A 19,204-nucleotide genomic window follows, 5' to 3' on the forward strand; every position below is an offset into this window, starting at 1 on the left:
CGGGGAGGCGAGCTGTGAAAAAAGTTCCAACTAACAAAATGTGTAGAATTTGAAGCTTTATTAGTACATCAATCAATTAACAATGCCGCTTCGGTCTGATCCTTCCCGCGCCAAACGGCTTCTCCTGATGCTCAATAACAAGCTGATGGATCGCAAATCGATGCGCCTTGATCAAATTGTAAATTGGCAAAAAATCCTTAATAAGTTCTCTCTCCACCTTCACAATAGCATCCATAATCCGGGTGAAGTTGTTATAGCCGAGATTGACGATTTGCAGCTTTTTATCCGTAAATCCTCTCGGATCACAGTTGTGGAGGTAGAAGAAGCGTGAGTATTCGTTTTGGAGACGGAGCACTTTTAGTGACATTAACTGTAAAAGCTTTTTGTTTAAAAAAGTTTTTTAGGAAATTTCGTACCGTGCACTCTTTTTGGATAGATTTTCCGTTGAATTCTAGCTTCATGATGTCGTCGACAAGTTTTGTGAGCTCCTTCACAAGCCTCTGAATATCCCTGATACTTCCCCGGCAGAATACGATTTTCTTAGGGGTTTTCATCTGAAAATTATACTTCAAGTTGTAGCTCTTGAAATTCTACATGTTCCTTTAGTTTTCAACTTTTTGATAGCTCAACTCTTCGCGGAGTTATGCGCCTTTAAAGATAGGGCGACAGTCGTTTCAACTTTAAAGGCGCATAATTTCTTTAGGAACAGAGATATCAAAAAATTTACAACTGAATAATTGTAGCGCCTAGAATTTTACACATTTTCTTAGTTGTCAACTTTTCAATAACTCAACTTCCCGCGGAGTTATGCGTCTTTAAAAATTAGGCGCCTCACGCTCTCGTGGTTTAAACTTTAGAGGCGCGTAACTCCTCGGTGGACTGAAATATCAAAAATTTTTAACTGAAAAATTGTAGCCCTTGAAATTCTGCATATTTCTCTAGTTTTCAACTTTTTGATAGCTCAACTCCCCGCGGAGTTATGCGCCTTTAAGATTAGACACCTAGAGAGCGTGGGAAAGGGGGAGATGCAGACACCATCGTCGCTTGCGTCTCCCCTCATCCCACACTCTCTCGTGGTTTAAACTTTAAACGCGCGTAACTTTTCTGGGAGCTGAGATATCAAAATTTTGACAACTGAAAAATTGTAGCTCTTGAAATTCTGCATATTTCTCTAGTTTTCAACTTTTTGATAGCTCAATTTCCCGCGGAGTTATGCGCCTTTAAAGATTACTACACCAAGAGAGCGTAGGAGCAGGGGAGACGCAGACACCATCGCCGCCTGCGTCTCCCCTCTTCCCACACTCTCTCACGCTCTCTCGGTGCGGCAACTTTAATCATCCATAACTTCTCGGGGAAAAGTGCTATCAAAAAATTTTCAACTGCCAAAATGTGTAGAATTTTTAGCTTTACATTTTTATTTGCACAAAAAATAGTTTCTGACTCACCATCAAACAAGAATTGATCATAAAGCTATCATCGTCCAAAATCGGACGCCTCGAGCGTTTTTTCAAGCAATTTCCCATAGAGTCAGCTAAAAATAGAGTCAAAAACAACCAGAGCCCCTATTTTTATACAAATTGTACAGAAAGGGGGGGGCGGGGTACTGTAAATTTGCATATTTTTTCGCGGAGACACAATAACATGTCAATTAGCGTGGGATTTCTGGTGTTTTGACAATTTATAGGACTATTGCAGAGTCTACAATTTGAATGAAATTGGGGTGACTTTCTCAAAAAAATTGAAAATTAAAGCTTGTAGACCGGCGCCGCAGTACGAAAAAACATGGGAGAGACGGAGACTGTGTCTGTTTGGGGTGCGCACTTTAAAGGCGCATAGCACCTTTCCGAACAGAGCTAGGAAAAAATTTTCAACTATCAAAATGTGTAAAATTTCAAGGGCTACAAATTCACTGTTGACAATTTTTAAAAATCTTTAAGTACAACAAAGTTATGGCCATTTTTCAGCTACCAATCTTCGTGGAAGGCCGACTATCATCAACCAACACCCCATCAACTTCCTGCCAATTCCAACAGAAAGTGTACAGAGCCCAGGTTATGGAAAATTCCGGAGCCCACGACGCTGTAGTCCGAGTTCAAGCCGGTTGCCAGAAGAAATTCAGATACGCGTTCCATACGCAGAGCAGTGAGTTTTACAAAATTTTCAGATCAATTTTCGAATTTTTTCAGAGGAATTCGAAATTGACTCCCAGAGTGGTCAAATCTACACAACTGAGCCATTGGACCGGGAGACTAAGAGCACATATTTCCTGACGGTTAATGTTATTGAGCAGAATCGCAAGAGGCAGAGTGATGTGCAAGTTGAGCGTGAGTTAAACAATTTTTTCATTTTCAGGAGTTAGCCTTAAAGAGCTCAAAATTTGACCCATTCCAGCAGTTGAAAATTTTTAATAGCACCAAAACTCGAGGAGTTATGCGTCTTTAAAGTTGGAGCAGCGAGAGAGCGTGGAAGAGGGGGAGACGCAGACGGCGATGGCGTCTGCGTCTCCCCTCGCCATACACTCCCTCGCGGCTCAATCTTTAAAGGCGCATAACTCCTCGAGTTTTAATGCTATCAAAAAGTTGTTATCTAACGAAATGTGCAGAATTTCAAGCTCTACAACTTACCAGTTGTTTTTTTTTTTAATTTTGCATTTAAACAAAGTTACATGCATTTTTTCCAGAACTCTCCTCCAAACTCTCCCCATGGCAGACGCTCGTAGTGGTTACGGTACTTGATGACAACGACAACGCCCCCGTATTCCTGCACATGCTCCCAGACTCTACGTTAGCCGCCGTGGTAGATCAAAATGCGAATCTGATGAGCCCGGTGACCCACTTGCAAGCTCGCGACCTTGATGTTTTACCAGGCAATCTGAAATTCGAGCTGGAAGGCCCTGAAGCTGACAGTTTCTTCTTGAACTCTACTAATGGTTTGGTCCAGCTCGCGAAGAGCCTCGAGAAAAGTGACGTGGAGCATTTCGAACTGCAAGCTACAGTAACCGATGGGAAGCATGCTGTGCATGTGCCTTTGAATATCTATGTGCTCTCCGTGGACACAAACGTCGTGCAGCTTACCAAGAATACACCACACTCGGATATTGATCCAAGTGCTGTTGAGAGGAAGTTGACTGAGGTGAGTGAGGGAAAATCTGGAAAACTAAAAGAGCTAGCAAAAAATTTTCAACTACAAAATTTTAGAGCTTAAAATTTAGAGCATTTCTGTAGTTTGCAACTTTTTGATAGCTCTGCTCACTGCAGAGTTATGCGCCTTTAAAGATTTATGACGAGAGAGCGCGAGGAGAGAGGATACGCAGAGGTAGTCTTTAAAGGCGCATAACTCATTGGGGAGTTGAGCTATCAAAAAGTTGAAAACTAGAGAAATATGCAGAATTTCAAGAGCTACAATTTGTCAGTTGTCAACTTTTTGATAGCTCTGCTAACTGCAGAGTTATGCGCCTTTAAAGATTCCCTGCGAGAGAGCGTGGCGTCTGTGTCTCCCCCGCTGCCACACTCTGTAGGCATCTAATTTTTAAAGGCGCATAACTCAGCGGGGAGTTAAGCTATCAAAAAGTTGACAACTAGAAAAATATGCAGAATTTCAAGAGCTACAATTTACCAGTTGTCGAATTTTTGATAGCTCTGCTCACTGCAGAGTTATGCGCCTTTAAAGGTTCCCGGCGAGAAAGCGTGAGGAGCGAGGAGACGCAGGCGACGAGGGCGTCTGCGTCTCCCCTCGCCACATGCTCTCTTTCTCACTCTCTTTACGGTGGGCTTTGAAAGCGCATAACTCAGCGGAGAACAGAGCTATCGGAAAGCTTCCAACTAACGAATTGCTCCAAATTTTATGGCCTATAAATTAAATTGACTAAAACTTTAAATTTCAGATCCTTGGAATGGACACCCGTATCCTCGTCGCCCAGCCATTTGTATCCGACGACGGCAAGACTGACATGAAGAAGTCCCACGTCTTCGTCTACTCCCTGGACAATCTGAGCCAAAAGCCTATCTCCAGAGATGAGCTCAAACGGCTCTTGATGGCTCATTCCGATGGGCTTCATCCCCTGCAAATCTCCTCAGTTTCGCTTTTATCAACAGGAAATGCGGCTGGAAATGGGCAATTCTTGCTGACAGTCGTCCTACTGGTTGTGCTCATCGCTTTGTTGCTCTTCATTTGTGCATTGATAATGTGTTGTGCCAAACGGTGAGTCGTTTTGGAGCTGTAACTCCGAAACTGCTGGTGATAGCGGAAAATTGTCAACTAACAAATTGTAGAGCTTAAAATTCTGCACAATTTGTTAGTTAAACACTTTTTGATAACTCAACTCCCCGCGGAGTTATGCGCCTTTAAAGTTAAAGCCACAAGAGAGCGTGAGACGAGGCGAGACACAGATGCTGTCTGCGTCTCCCCCCTTCCCACGCTCTTTTTTAAAGGCGCATAACTCCGCGGGGAATTGAGCTATGAAAAAGTTTCCAACTAACAAAATGTGTAGAATTTTTCGCTCTACAATATGACTGTTGGAAATTTATTGATAGCTTTTCCCCCAGCCGAGATAAATCGAATTTTTTTACAGCCGGGCCCGCAACACCGCTGGAGTCATGGAAGGCGCCTACATGATTAACTCTGTCGGAAGTGGCCCCCGGCCGTATGACGTGGAAAATATTTCACGGCTCACCGCACAGAACGTACTAGCCGGTAGACCCTTGCCGGACCCCCAGGAGCATAGGTAAGGTTTTTTGATGGAAACTAGTTAAAAATTTGGATTTTTGAAGCTGTCCGCTTTAAAATAAGTCCCATCATGCCTATAATTCGTCAATTTTGATATTTTGGGTCCCGCGACGCTGGGTACTGTAGCTATAGTTTTCTTTTGGTTTGAGCTGTCCCAAACTTGAAATAAGTGTAGATGAGGTGGGGTGGGTGTCAAATCAAAAATCAAATCTTCCATCCATTAAACTGAAAAAATGAAAATAGAAAAAATTTAGAGAAAAAATGAAAAAAAAAAATTTTGTGAATTTTTTTTTCCAAAAATCTGAAAATTTCCCAATTTTCGAATTTTTACTTGAAATCATTTACAAAATCGGAATCCTCACAAAATTACCTTTTGAATGACACCCATCATGCTTATATTCCGCCGATTTAGAAAATTTGGGTCCCGCCACGCGGGGTACTGTAGCACCAGTTTCAGCTGTGTCGGAACTCAAAATCGTCAAAACCTAGTCATGATGGGTGTCAAACGAAAGCCCTTGGATAGCTGGGTGCAACAAAAATAAATATTGGAATCAAAAATAAATGTGGAAAAATTTTCGAAAAAAACAATAGTTAAATTTTTTTTTTCCAAAAAATTTTTTTGCCAGGAAGTTTTTTAATTTTTGATTTTCTATCAAAATCGCTAGCGGATTCATATTCCTGACACTCTCAGCTTTCAAATGACCCCCATCATGCCTCATTTCCGACGATTTTAAAAATTTGGGTCCCGCCACGCGGGGTACTGTAGCACCAGTTTCAGCTGTGTCGGAACTCAAAATTGTCGGAGCATAGTCATGATGGGTGTCATTTGAAAGCTCTCGGCAAGCTAGAAACGTTGAAAATAGTTTTGAAGCTTAAAACTGAACTCTACCAAAATTATTAATAAAATTTCAAAATTTTCAGAATTGACATGTCATCCAACGATACGGATATTGCCTTAGAACGTGACGATACTACTAGAGAATTTTCAAATAGTGTCCGAGAACGGCCAACTCTGTTGCAAAGTGCACTTCAGAGGCAGAATGTGAGAATTTTCAGAATTTTTAGAAAAATAGAAAAAAAAATTCAATTTTTAAATTTTAAATTTACAGATCCACCCATCAATTGCCAACGATGAAGAATTGAAGAAATTCTAAAATTTTAATTTTCACTTATTTATTATCGATTTGTTATTGATTTTTTTTCACCTCCTCACGGGTATGCTATCTACCGTATCCCCGTCTTTCCCCACCACCGCAAACCTGTAATAAGTGCTCATTTTTTCTTGAAAAATTAATAATGACTAATGCTATGTATCAATTTATGCCTAGACACGCCGGTGCTATATGTATTTATTGATTTATTTTAATAATAAAAATTTAGTTTGAAAAAAAAGAATTTTTTTGTAATTTTCATTTTTCAGAAAATTTTTTTTGAGTTTTTCCTACCTTCTCAGCAATTTATTTGGATTTCTGAGGTTTTTAGCTTCAAAATGACCCCCATCATGCCCATGCTCCGACGATTTTGAGCATCGACACAGCTGAAACTGGTGCTACAGTACCCCGCGTGGCGAGACCCAAACTTTCAAAAATGGCGGAACCTAGGCAATATGGGGGTCATTTGAAAGCTGAGAATGTGCGGAATATGAATTTATTATTAATTTTAAGAGAAAAATGCAGAAAAAAAATTGTTTTTTTTTTTTTGATTTTTGAAATTTGAATATAATTGATTTTTTTTTCAAAACTAATTTTTCGCCTGTTTTTCCAAATTCGTTGTTTTCAGCTTACTGAGTGCTTCAAAATGACCCCCACCATGCCTATGTTTTGACGATTTTGAGTATCGACATAGCTGAAACCGAGGCTACAGTACCCCGCGTGGTGAGACCCAAATTTTCAAAAATGGCGGAACATAGGCATGATGGGGGTCATTTGAAAGCTCCCGGTGAGCTGAGTACAACAAAAATATATTTAAGGTTCAAAAATAAAAGTTAAAAAAAAAAAATCGAAAAAAAAATTTTTTCCAAAAAAAAATATTAAAAAATCTTTTTCAAAAAAATGTGTTCTGGAACTGTTCAAAACCAATATTTTTTGAAAATTCACAATTTTTATGTTTCGGAAACTAAATTTGAGCCCTCTAACTACCATATTAACTATTTTAGAAGAGTTTCAAAAAAAATTTCAGTCAAATTTCTCTAATCCTCTTATCACTCACTCCAATTTTAAATTGATGCGATTATTATTATTTTAATCACATCGGAATGATAAGAAACCCCTAATTTTCAAAAAAAAATTTCATTTCCCCCCAGAAATGCGGAAAATATTGCTGTTTTTTGCTATTTTCGGTGAGATTTTTTGTCATTTTCAAATTTTTTGTTTTTTTTTGGTAAAAAAATGCACAAAGAGCTTTAGGATTTTCACTTGGAAGCTCTCAACTCTGCATTTCAAAGACTTTGACATTTTGCCAATACGGGTTCAATCAAAATTTAAACATCACCAGCGCCACCGCTGATTGGACCAACCCGGGAACACTGAGCTTCATCATTCGGAGCTATTACTTGCAGGTGGAAGATAATATTGATTTTTCAGAGTGATTTTTGAGTCCCCAAGCCTATTAGCTTTTGAATGACCCCCATCATGCCTAGGTCCGGCAATTTTGAAAATTTGGGTCTCGCCACGCGGGGTACTGTAGCTATAGTTTCAGCTGTGTTGGAGCTCGAAATCGTTGGAAGCTAGGCATGATGGGAGTTATTTCAAAGCTCTCGGTGAGCTAAAAACATTGAAATTAAATAAAAAATCGTAAAATTAGTTTTGAAGAAAATTTTTAATTTTATTAAAATTTCAAAAAAAAAAAATAATTGTTTTGCATTTTCTCTGAAAATTGTCAACAAGTTCATATTCCTTACACTCTCAGCTTCAAAATGACCCCCATCATGCCTGGTTTCCGGTGATTTTGAAAATTTGGGTCTCGCCACGCGGGGTACTGTAGCACCAGTTTCAGCTGTGTCGGAACTCAAAATCATCGGAACCTAGGCATGATGGGGGTCATTTTGAAGCACTCAGGGAGCTGGAAACAATGAAGATGAGGGAAGCCTGAAAAAAATATTAATTGAAAAAAAAATTGGAGAAAAAACATTTGAAATTTTTTGAAAAATCGAAAAATCTGAAAATTCCAAAAATAAAAAGTGTTCTCTTAAAATTGTTCACAAATTTGCATTTGTCACAGTTTTAGCTTCAAAATTACCCCCATCATGCTTAGGTTCTGGTGTTTTCGAAATTTTGGGTCTCGCCACGCGGGTTACTGTAGCACCAGCTTCAGCTGTGTCGAAACTCAAAATCATCGGAACCTAGGCATGATGGGGGTCATTTTGAAGCTCTCAACAAGCCCAATTCAATTTTCAGGGTATCGATGGCCTGCTCTCAGTCTGCAACGCCCGTCAGCAGTTTGACCAGTGTCTCGGAGACCAGTACGATGCCTGCATGTCCCGCCTGAACTTCATTACCGACGGAGAATCGCCGGCCGACGCGACCGCCTATGTTTCTCTGTTCAAAACTATGGAATTCGATTGTGACGGGGGATTTATTCGTGAGCTCCGCGGGTGCTCAGAGAGCTCAAAGTTAAAGTAAAAACTTTCAGAGTCCTCTCGGAACTGGGGATGTATCGCAGCAGTCCTTCAGACCCATGATCAACAGCTCAACGATTGTCGGAAGCAGTATGACGCGGAAATTTTGAAGGTAACTAGTCAAAGCCAAAATTCCAAAAGTTGAAAATTTTGCGTGAAAACTCTTTTTTCCGAATTTTTCAGAAGTTTTCAAAGACTTACACATAAAAATTCGAATTCCCCATTTAATTTCACCCCCAACGGACCTTTTTCAGGGCTTCTAACTCTATTTTTGAATTTCTAGGGGTACGGTAGCCCCAAAAGTACGCAAACACTGAGGCTTGCGTACTCGGCACCGAACTTTACGTCAGTTAGTCGAAATTGGCTGAAAACCGGGTTACGGGGGTAAAAAGTGATGGAGAAGTCGAATTTCGTATTGAAAATCTGTGAAAATCACTGGAAATTGCTGAAAATCACAATTTTTTCGCGAAAATTGATAATTTTGAGTGAAAACGCTGAGAAAAAAGACAAATAGACATTTTTTCGACTTTTTCAGAAGTTTTCAAGGATTCCTACACTAAAATTCAAATTCCCCGTCTAAATTTACCCCTTATCAGCTTTTTTTCGGAGCTCTTGCTAAAAATTCGAATTTCGAGGGGTACGGTAGCTCCAAAAGTACGAAAATTTTGAATTTTTTTGGAAAAAAAGCTTTTTTCAGAAATTTTCAAGGCTTCTCTTGCTAAAATTCGGATTCCCCGTCTAATTTTACCCCCATTGGAACTTCTTCAGGGCCTCTGAGCCGATTTTCGATTTTCGAGGGGTACGGTAGCTCCAAAAGTACGCAAACACCGAGTGCCTTGCGTACTCGGCACCGAACTTTACGACAATTCGTCCAAATTGGCTGAAAACCAGGGATCGGGGATAAAAAGTGATGGAGAACTCGAATTTTGTATTGAAAATCTGCGAAAATCACTGAAAATGGCTGAAAATCACAAGTTTTTAGGAAAAAATGAAAAATTTGGGCATAGCTTCCGCATCTCCGAGTGACAAATGTGCTCTATTGTCAAATTGTTGGCAAAAATACGGTATTTATTCACATTTTCAGCCCAATTTAAGGCTGAAAATGGGAACAAATACAGTTTTATGCCATCAATCCGAGTAGGAGCACAAAAGTCACAGGGGAAATATCGATTTTTGGAGATTTTAGGGATTGAAACTGAAAATTCGAGAAAAATCACGAGAACCCCTAGTTTTTATCGATTTTCCGCTAAAAATTCCAAATTTTCAGACCCCATCCAGCCTGTGCCAGGCTTCTGCGGACTTTGAGACCTGCGTCCGGTCCCAGTACTCTGCAACTTGCGGCCCGGAGGTCTCCTGGTGGGCTTGTGAACGTACACGACGTGGATTATTGATTGATTCCGACTGCCCATCGGATAGCTGCAGTTTGGTGGCTCAGGAAGCTCCTGGGTCCGCAAAAAGCGTGTTTCAGCGGGAGCCCGAGGTGGCACACGTGATTCGGAGCATTTTGGAGCAGAAAGACTGACAACTTGATTTTTTTTTCGTTTGGAGAATAAATGTGAGATAAAACTGAGAATTATTTGGTTCATTCAACAAAAAACATGGAAATCAACAAAAAATTCTATTACCACTTTAAAACTACCTAAAATCACATAAAAAGATTGGAAATTCTTGAAAAACGTATAAAATTATCATTCCTGACACTCTCAGCTTCAAAATGACCCCCATCATGGCTAGGTTCCGACGATTTCGATATTTTGGGTCCCACCACGCGGGTTACTGTAGCACCGGTTTCAGCTGTGTCGGAACTTCCATAACTCAAAATCGTCGGAGCATAGGCATGATGGGGGTCATTTGAAAGCTCTCGGTGAGCTGAAGCCGATAAAAAAAATTTTATTGTGAAAACAATTCTGTAACGAAAAAAAATTGGAAAACAAAATAAAAATTTTTTAAAAATTTCCAAAAAAATCTATCAATACCCGGTGGCTCTTTTCTTCAAAATTTCCATCTTTTCATGCTCCGTAACCTGCTGGTAACCTCTAAATTGTACACTAATATCACCAAAACCGCTAGTCAAAGTTCGAACAGTTTTCGACAAATTCTCAGTTTCAGAAAGTGGTAAAATTGCGCAAATTCTGCGGATTTCCGTCGATTCTGTGGCATCCGAGTGCTCGAAATGAGCCCGTCGTCGCAGAAGCTCGTTGAGAATCGGTTGAGTTGGGTCGTCGTTGCGGATCTCGATTTGTACCTCCATTACCGGCTCAGTGAGCACCATTTCGCCGCTGGACAGCGCTTCGGACACACATTTTTGGGCGCATGCGGATACTGAAAATATGGGAAAAAATAGAAATTGAGGGGAATTTGGTCGAATTTGAAAAAAAATAGAAATTTTTTTTTTCAAAAAAATTTAAACTTTTCATTTTTAAAGAAATTTTGTTACAAAATTCATATTTCTGACAGTCTCAGCTTCCCAATGACGCCCATATTGCCCAGGTTCCGTCGATTTTAAAATTTTGGGTCTCGCCACGCGGTAGCACCGGTTTTAGCTGTGTCGAAACTCAAAATGGTCAGAACATAGGCATGTCGGGGGTCATTCGAAAGCTCTCGGTGAGCTGGAAAAATGGAACTAAGGAACATTTGGTAAAAAGCTTCTTTGAAAAAAATTGGAAAGAAAAACTTTTGAATTTTTTTTTCAAAAAAATTGAAAAATTTCACAAAAAATTGAAAAATTGAATTTTCCCTCAGAATCGTTAACAAATTCACATTCCTGACAGTCTCAGCTTTCCAATGACCCCCATCAAGCCCCATTTCCGTCGTTTTTGAAAATTTCGGGTCTCGCCACGCGGGGTACTGTAGCACCAATTTCAGCTGTGTCGGAACTTCCATAACTCAAAATCGTCGGAAACTAGGCATGATGGTGGTCATTTTGAAGGTCTCGGTGAGCAGAATGCAATTAAATTGAAAGAAAATTGTAAAAATTAATTTTTAAAAATTTCAAAAAAATTGACGAAATGTTTTTTTTCGAAAGTCTAAAAATTTCACAAATATCGAATTTCTTCTAAAATCGTTAACAAGTTCATATTCCTCACAGTCTCAGCTTTCGAAAGACCCCCATCATGCCCCATTTCGGTTAATTTTGAAAATTTGGGTCCCACCACGCGGGATACTGTAGCACCAGTTTCAGCTGTGTCGATGTTCAAAATCGTCGGAACCTAGGCATGATGGGGGTCATTCGCTAGCTCTCGGTGAGCAGAATGCAATAAAAATGAAAGAAAACTATAAACAATTATTTTTTAAAAAATTCAAAAAATTTTCGAAAAAATCCAAAAATTTTCTAAAATATTGAATTTTCTCTCAAAATCGTTAATAAATTCGCATTCCTCACATTATCAGCTTTCAAATGACCCCCATCATGCCCTAGTTCCGTCGATTTTGAAATTTTGGGTCTCGCCACGCGGGGTACTGTAGCACCAGTTTCAGCTGTGTCGGAACTCAAAATCGTCGGAACCTAGGCATGTTGGGGGTCATTTTGAAGCTCTCGGTCAACAGAATGCAATAAAATTGAAAGAAAACTATAAAAAATTATTTTGAAAAAGGTTCAAAAAAAAAATTTTTTTTTTCGAAAAAGTCGAAAAATTTCAAAAATCTCGAATTTTCGTTTAAAATCGTTAACAATTTCGCATTCTGCACATTCTCAGCTTTAAAATGACCCCCATATTGCCCAGGTTCCGTCGATTTTGAAATTTTGGGTCTCACCACGCGGGTTACTGTAGCACCAATTTCAGCTGTGTCGAAACTAAAAATCGTCGGAACATAGGCATGTTGGGGGTCATTTTGAAGCTCTCGGTGAGCTGGGAGCAATGGTACTAAGCAAAATTTGAAAAAGTGTAATCTGAAGGGAAGAAAGGGAAAATTTCAGATTTTCCTGAAAACCTACACAGCGCCGGATTAATCTTTCCTCCACTAACAATACACTCGGTCAGCACCACTCGAACAGCCTGAAAAAAATTAATTTTTTGCTATTTCAGGCCTAAAAGCCTAAAATATCCAGATTTTCAGTCTTTTCAAGCCTTACATGGACTGGATACGACGCTAGCGGCCCATTTTGCAGAGCATTTGAGCATCCTTCGTTGACGGCTTTTTGCCAGTCTAAACGCACAGGACGGGCCGTTTGTGGGAGTTCAAGCTCGATCTGAAAGCCCGAATTTTTCAGATTTTTCAGATAAAATCGATATTTCCAACTTTTTTGAATGGAATATGGGCCTGAGTCGGCTCCAATCTCATAGTTAACTGCACAAATTCGGGCCGCTTCTTCTCACTGAGCCCGTCTTCCACTTTTGCCGTGTAGCTGAGCTCTTCGGTGAGCATTTCGCGGTAGGCGACCTGAAAAATATTGATTTTTTAGCGTAAAAATATCGATTTTTAGCGGAAAATTCTTGATTTTTAGCGGAAATTTATTGTTTTTTTAGCGGAAAATTATTGATTTTCAACTGGTGCTACAGTACCCCGCGTGGCGAGACCCAAAATTTAAAAATCGACAGAAATGGACCTTGACGGGGGTCATTTTAAGGTGAGAATGTGCGGAATGCGAATTTTTCAACGAAATTTTGCTAAAAATGAAACGTTTCAAATTTTTTGAAAAAAATTCAGAAGTTGTTTTTTCCGATTTTTTTTTTGAAAAAACATTTTTTTTTCAAACTTTCCTAACTTCCATTGTTCCCAGCTCACCGAGAGCTTACAAATGACCCCCAACATGCCTATGTTCCGACGATTTTGAGTTTCGACACAGCTGAAACTGATGCTACAGTACCCCGCGTGGCGGGACCCAAGTTTTCAAAATTAGCGGAACCTAGGCAATATGGGTCTTTTTGAAGCTGAGAATGTACGGAATGCGAATTTGTTAACGATTTTAAGAAAAAATTCAATATTTTTGATTTTTTTTCGAAAAAAAATTCAGATATTTTATTTTCTATTTTTTCCGAAAAAACATGTTTTCTCAAAATTTCCTTAGTTCCATTGTTCCCAGCTCACCGAGAGCTTTTAAATGACCCCCAACATGCCTATGCTCCGACGATTATGAGTACCCCGACACAGCTGAAACCGGTGCACAGTAACCCGCGTGGCGGGACCCAAAATTTAAAAATCGACGGAATATAGGCGTGTAGGGTGTCATTTTGAAGCTTAGAGTGTAAGGAATATGAATTTGTAGACAATTTTAAGAAAAAATGAAAAACATTTTTTTTTTGAAATTTTTAAAAAATTAAAAATTTTCTTCAAAACTATTTTTTCGACTTTTTTCCAATTTCAATGTTCCCAGCTCACCGAGAGCTTTAAAATGACCCCCAACATGCCTATGCTCCGACGATTATGAGTACCCCGACACAGCTGAAACTGGAGCTACAGTAACACGCGTGGCGAGACCCAAAATATCGAAATCGAGGGAATATAGGCTTGTAGGGGGTTATTTTGAAGCTGAGAGTGTAAGGAATATGAATTTTATAACAAAATTTTGCTAAAAATCAAAAAATTTGAATTTTTACCAATTTTTTGGCCAAAAATCGAAAATTTATTGATTTTTCCTTATTTTTGGTCAATTTCTAATGGTTTTTTATCGATTTTCATCGATTTTTTCCCATTTTTCACCTGTAATTTCCCAATAAAAACGTCCAATTTATAGTTTCTCTTGAGCCGATCCTTAATCGCTTCCAAATGCAGCTCGCCCTGTGTTTCCACAATAGTTTGGCCGGTATCCCGATCAAATCGAATTTTCATCGACGGATCCTCCCGCGTGAGCTCTTCCAAAGCCTTATTAAACTGATTAAGCTGACGATTCGACGGAGGCTCTATACAACAAAAGAACACCGCATCCGGTGACTCGATTCCCGAAAAAACTACGGAATTTCCATCTTTTGGGCTTAACAGTGAGCTCTCGGAGCCCGCAAGCTTCTGACATGCTTTTTCAGCGGAGGCGGAGCTTGCGACTACCGTATCCCCGGTTACTGTAGTCTGAAGGCCTGCGACAACGGTGATATTTCCGGCGGAGACTTGCTCGACGAGCCGGAGCTCATCTGCATACGGAGTAAAGAGCTTTAGGGGTCCCTCTGACGTCATTTGGGAGGTATTGAAGATGGTCGAGTTGTTGTGGAGAGAGCCCGTGTAGATTCGCATGTAGGAGAGTTGACCGCGACGTTTGTCGTGGGTTATCTGGAATTTTTTGGGCGGGAAATTTGAATTTTTGAGAGATTTTAAGTGGGAAATTTGATTTTTCGGGAGATTTTTACCTAGAAATTCAAATTCCCGGGTGGTTTTAAGGGAAAAATTCCAATTTTCAGTGATTTTAACCTAAAAATTCGAATTTTTGAGTGATTTTTCATCCAGAAATCGGAGTTTTTAAGTGGAAAACTCGACTTCCCAGTTGATTTTTAGCGGTAAATTGAAAAATTCCGTGATTTTTCACCAAGAAATTTGAATTCCCGGGTGATTTTAGACGGGAAATTTGAATTTTTCAGTGAATTTTAGGTGGGAAATTCAAATTTTTGAGGGATTTTTCACCCAGAAATCGGAGTTTTTGTGTGATTTTGACATAAAAATTCAACTTCCCGGGTGATTTTAGGCGGGAAATTTGAATTTTTGAGTGATTTTAAGGAGAAATTCAAATTTTAGGGTCGAAAATTCAAATTTCTAGGTGATTTTTACGTAGAACTTCGAATTCCCGGGTATTTTGAAGCGGGAAATTTGAATTTTGTGTGAATTTTAGGTGGGAAATTTTAAATTTTGGGTAATTTTTAGCGGGAAATTTGAATTTTTAGGTGAACTTTCACTCAGAAATTCAAATTTTTGAGTAATTTGGACTTGGAAATTCAAATTCCCGGGTAACTTTAAGCGGAGAATTTGAATTTTTGAGTGATTTTAAGCGGGAAATTGCCATTTTTGAGTAATTTTTACCTAAAAATTCAAATTCCCGGGTGATTTTAAGCGGGAAATTTGAATTTATTAGTGATTTTGAGTGGAAAATTTGAATTTTTCAGTGAATTTTCACCCAGAAATTGGAATTTTTTAAGCAATTTTAAGTGGGAAATTTGAATTTTTAGTCGGAAATTCAAATTCCCAGATGATTTTTAGCGGCAAATTCAAATTTTCAGTGACTTTTCACCAAGAAATTTGAATTCCCTGGTGATTTTGACCCAGAAATTCGAATTTTTAAGTGATTTTGAGTGGAAATTTTGAATTTTTGAGTGATTTTTAGCTGTAAATTCAAATTTTCGGTGAATTTTCACTCAGAAATTCAAATTCCCGGGTGATTTTCAAACGGGAAATTTGAATTTTCAGTGATTTTAAGCGGGAAATTCAATTTCCCGGGTGATTTTAGGCGGGAAATTTGATTTTTTGTGAATTTTAGGCGGGACATTTGAATTTTTGAGTTAATTTTTACCCAGAAATTGTCAATTTTGAGTGATTTTTAGTGAAAAATTCAAATTCCCGGGTGATTTTAGGTGGGAAATTCAAATTCCCGGGTGATTTTACGTGGGAAATTAAAATTTCCACCTATCCCAGCTCTACCTTAAACACCAATCCACTCAAATCCTCTCCAAAAACGTCTCGAAACTCCCGATTCCTCATCTCCGGCGCCGGGAAAAAATCCACAACTGCGTCGAGCACCGGCTTCACACAATGCACATTTTTCACCGCCGAGCCACACGAAATCGTGGCGATTTTCGACGCGCAAGTGAGCTCTCGGAGCACACTTTTCATCTCGATGACGTCAATTTTCTCCGAATTTCCATCAAATTCATCGAGGAATTTGCTCTGAAAATCGGCATGACTATCGGCCAGCGTGAAGCAGAGCTCTGACTTGTGCTCGGCGAGCAACTCGGCTTCTGGCGAGTTTTTCGGGGGATTTTGCCAATTTTTGGAGTTTCCGGGGAGCATTTTTGAGTGTAAAATGTCCAGAAATCCTCGATTAAATCCCCGATTTTCGGGTAGCGGCACCACAAGCTTCACAGCTCGAACGCCAAGCTTCTGCTCAACAGAATCCACCGAATTTTCGAAATTTGCCGCCAATTTGTCCATTTTATTAATGAAAAAGTGCGCGGGAAGTTTGAATTTTGAGCTTTGCCGCCAAACAGTCAAAGTTTGAGGTTGAACACCCGCTGATCCATCGATTACTACGACAATTCCGTCAAGAACACGAACACATCGCTCAACTTCGACTGAAATTTCGGGTTTTTTGGGTCTCGCCACGACAATGCGGGGTACTGTAGTAGTACTGTACCTCGAAAATCCACGTGGCCCGGTGTATCGATTAAATTGATCCGATGGCCTTTCCAGTCGAGATTTACAGCCGCCGATTGGACTGTGATTCCTGGAAATTTATGGATTTTTTCGATTTTTTCAGCGGAAAAATCGAAAATTTCAAATTTTTTGCCTAAAAAATTGAAAATTTTGGAATTTTGACCAATTTTTTATTTAAAAAATGGCCAAAATTCAATTTTTTTTGATTTTTTGGCCAAATAATTGGCCAAAATCAGCCAAAAATTGAATTTTGTACTATTTTTTAGCCGAAAATTGGCCAAAACTTTATTTTTTCCCTAAAAAATTGGCCAAACACCAAATTTTTTGATTTTTTAGGCAAAAAAAGGAAAAATTTGAATTTTACCAATTTTAATTTTTTGCCAAAAATTTAACCTTTGGCCAATTTTTTAGTGAAAAATTCAAAAAATTTGAATCTTGCTTTTAGGCAAAAAATAAAAAAAATTTGAAATTTAGCCAATTTTTGGTCAAAAAATTCAATTTTTTTGATTTTTTCACTGAAAATTGACCAAAATTCACAATTTTCGATTTTTTGCCTAAAAAATTGGCCAATTTTCGATTTTTTGCCTAAAAAATTAATAAATTCGAATTTTGAGCAATTTTTTGACTAACAAATCGAAAAAAATAATTTTTTAATTTTTTTACTAAATAATTCAAATTTTTTGATTTTTTGGCTCAAAAATCGAAAAAATTAGCAAAAAAAATTTGAATTTTGAGTAATTTTTTAGCAAAAAAATCGATAAATTTGATTTTTTATTGATTTTTTAGCCTAAAAATCGAAAAAAAAAAGATTTTTACTAATTTTTAGCCAAAAAATCGGAAAATTCGAATTTTAATAAATTTTTTGGCCAAAAATTGGCAAAATACCGGAAAATTCGAAATTTGGTCAATTTTTTAGCTAAAAAAATTCAAATTTTTTGTTTTTTGACTTTTAACCAATTTTTTGACTAAAAGATCGATAAATTTGATTTTTTATAATTTTTAAATCCAAAAAATTGATTTTTGACCAATTTTTTAGCCAAAAATCGAAAATTTTGAATTTGGATCTATTTTTAGTCGAAAATTGGCCGAAATTCAAATTTTTTGATTTTTTGGCAGAAAAAATTAATAAATTCGAATTTTTGACCAATTTTTTAGGCAAAAATTTGAATTTTGGCCAATTTTTTGGACAAAAAATCGAAAAATTTGAGTTTTGGCCAATTTTTTAGGCAAAAAATCGAAAATTTTGAAATTTGGCCAATTTTTTAGCTAAAAAAATTCAAATTTTTTGTTTTTTGACTTTTAACCAATTTTTTGACTAAAAGATCGATAAATTTGATTTTTTATAATTTTTAAATCCAAAAAATTGATTTTTGGCCAAAAGATCAAAAAATTTGACTTTTGGCCAATTTTTTAAGCAAAAAATCGAAAATCTTGAATTTATCTGGAGGAAAATTCAAATTTTTTTGATTTTTTTCCTAAAAATTGGCCAAAATGAAAATTTTTCGATTTTTTGTCCAAAAAATTGGCCAAAATTCAAATTTTTTGATTGGCCAATTTTTTAGGCAAAAAATCGAAAATTTTGAAATTTTTCGATTTTTTAACCAAAAAAATCGAAATTTTGAAAATCTTGAATTTATTTTAATAAAAATTAGCCAAAAATTGAATTTTTACTAAAATATTGGAGAAAATTGAAAATTCAAATTTTGACAATTTTTTTGACCAAAAAATCGGAATTTTTTAATCATTTCCAATTTTTACCTGAAAAATCGGTCAAAATTCAAATTTTTCGGCTAAAAAATCGAAAATTTTGAATTTTGATTATTTTTGGCGAAAAAATCAGAATTTTATTGATTTTTTAGCAAAAAATTATCGATTTTTCTTCATTTTTTTCCTCCAATTTTCCCTACCCCGTTCCCTCTCGATATCCAAAAAATCGGTGACCGTATTCCCTTTATCCACGTGGCCTGCCACGTGGATAGCCCCAGCCAAGTACAGTAACCGCTCGGTTACTGTAGTTTTGCCGGCGTCAACGTGCGCAATAACTCCGATATTTCGGAGTTTTGACGGCGCCGGCGGTGGCGGTGGGGTACTGTAGCACCGCCGGCTCAGCAGCAGCAGCAGACGGAGCATATATGTGTGTGTAGGAATTGCGCTGAAAAATCGATAAATTTTGAATTTTTTCGAAAATTTGAATTTTTCCGTAGAAAAATGGGAAAAAATTGGAAATTATTGAAAATTTACAAATTTTTTCATTTTTTTTTTTGGCAAAAACTTTGTAAAATTTTTTAGATTTTCAGAGAAAAAATCGGATTTTCAAATTTTTTTGCGAAAAATTCGAAAAAATCAATTTTTTTGGGGGAAATTTGAATTTTTCAATGAAATTTTCAAAATTTTTCAGTTTCTGGAGGTTTTTGTCAAAAAAAATCAATTTTTCTGGAAAAAAATCGGTAAATTTTAAATTTTAATCGGATTTTTTCAAAAATTTGATTTTCTCAGTAGAAAAATTCGCGAAAACCGGAAATTTTTGGAAATCGAGTTTTTAAAAAAATTCTCCAAGTTTTAGCACTTTTTTTC

The 19,204-nt window shown here is 37.7% G+C and overlaps 4 protein-coding genes and 1 non-coding gene across 6 annotated transcripts in view; 3 read left to right on the plus strand and 2 right to left on the minus strand.

Annotated features, from left to right (window-relative positions):
- Window positions 1–6,117, plus strand: part of cdh-12 (Cadherin domain-containing protein) — a gene marked incomplete at both ends in the record, with an annotated part of 29,104 nt that extends 22,987 nt beyond the window's left edge. The window contains 7 exons of one of the 2 annotated variants that reach the window (NM_001373846.2): window positions 1,965–2,142; window positions 2,187–2,324; window positions 2,681–3,132; window positions 3,884–4,200; window positions 4,571–4,723; window positions 5,647–5,767; window positions 5,835–6,117. In NM_001373846.2, coding sequence (NP_001360600.1) covers window positions 1,965–2,142; window positions 2,187–2,324; window positions 2,681–3,132; window positions 3,884–4,200; window positions 4,571–4,723; window positions 5,647–5,767; window positions 5,835–5,879 — 1,404 coding nt within the window. The remainder of the gene's footprint in view (window positions 1–1,964; window positions 2,143–2,186; window positions 2,325–2,680; window positions 3,133–3,883; window positions 4,201–4,570; window positions 4,724–5,646; window positions 5,768–5,834) is intronic. The other variant, NM_001373847.2, reaches the window with a different exon arrangement.
- Window positions 44–1,528, minus strand: eak-3 (Enhancer of AKt-1 null). The gene is made up of 3 exons (NM_064942.2): window positions 1,446–1,528; window positions 417–554; window positions 44–370 (listed from the first exon to the last, which is right to left on the minus strand). The coding sequence occupies exons 1-3, from the start codon at window positions 1,521–1,523 to the stop codon at window positions 77–79; spliced, it is 510 nt and encodes a 169-aa protein (NP_497343.1). The 5' UTR covers window positions 1,524–1,528; the 3' UTR covers window positions 44–76.
- On the plus strand, window positions 607–658 carry Y92C3A.6. The gene has a single exon (NR_052071.1). It is a non-coding gene; the product is annotated as an Unclassified non-coding RNA Y92C3A.6 (non-coding RNA).
- A 908-nt stretch (window positions 6,118–7,025) lies between the features above and the next one.
- On the plus strand, window positions 7,026–9,912 carry nspg-8 (DUF19 domain-containing protein). The gene is made up of 5 exons (NM_064943.7): window positions 7,026–7,063; window positions 7,131–7,282; window positions 8,121–8,304; window positions 8,356–8,453; window positions 9,609–9,912. Exons 1-5 carry the CDS (start codon window positions 7,030–7,032, stop codon window positions 9,861–9,863), a joined length of 723 nt encoding a protein of 240 aa, NP_497344.1. The 5' UTR covers window positions 7,026–7,029; the 3' UTR covers window positions 9,864–9,912.
- A 305-nt stretch (window positions 9,913–10,217) lies between these two features.
- Window positions 10,218–18,782, minus strand: Y119D3B.14 (Tr-type G domain-containing protein). The gene is made up of 8 exons (NM_064944.7): window positions 18,538–18,782; window positions 16,611–16,700; window positions 15,899–16,548; window positions 13,982–14,542; window positions 12,581–12,721; window positions 12,414–12,530; window positions 12,276–12,336; window positions 10,218–10,663 (listed from the first exon to the last, which is right to left on the minus strand). Exons 1-8 carry the CDS (start codon window positions 18,758–18,760, stop codon window positions 10,311–10,313), a joined length of 2,196 nt encoding a protein of 731 aa, NP_497345.2. The 5' UTR covers window positions 18,761–18,782; the 3' UTR covers window positions 10,218–10,310.
- Between the last annotated feature and the right edge of the window lie 422 nt (window positions 18,783–19,204).

The sequence above is a fragment of the Caenorhabditis elegans genome, chromosome III, assembly GCF_000002985.6.
Source record: "Caenorhabditis elegans chromosome III".
Classification (NCBI taxonomy): domain Eukaryota; kingdom Metazoa; phylum Nematoda; class Chromadorea; order Rhabditida; family Rhabditidae; genus Caenorhabditis; species Caenorhabditis elegans.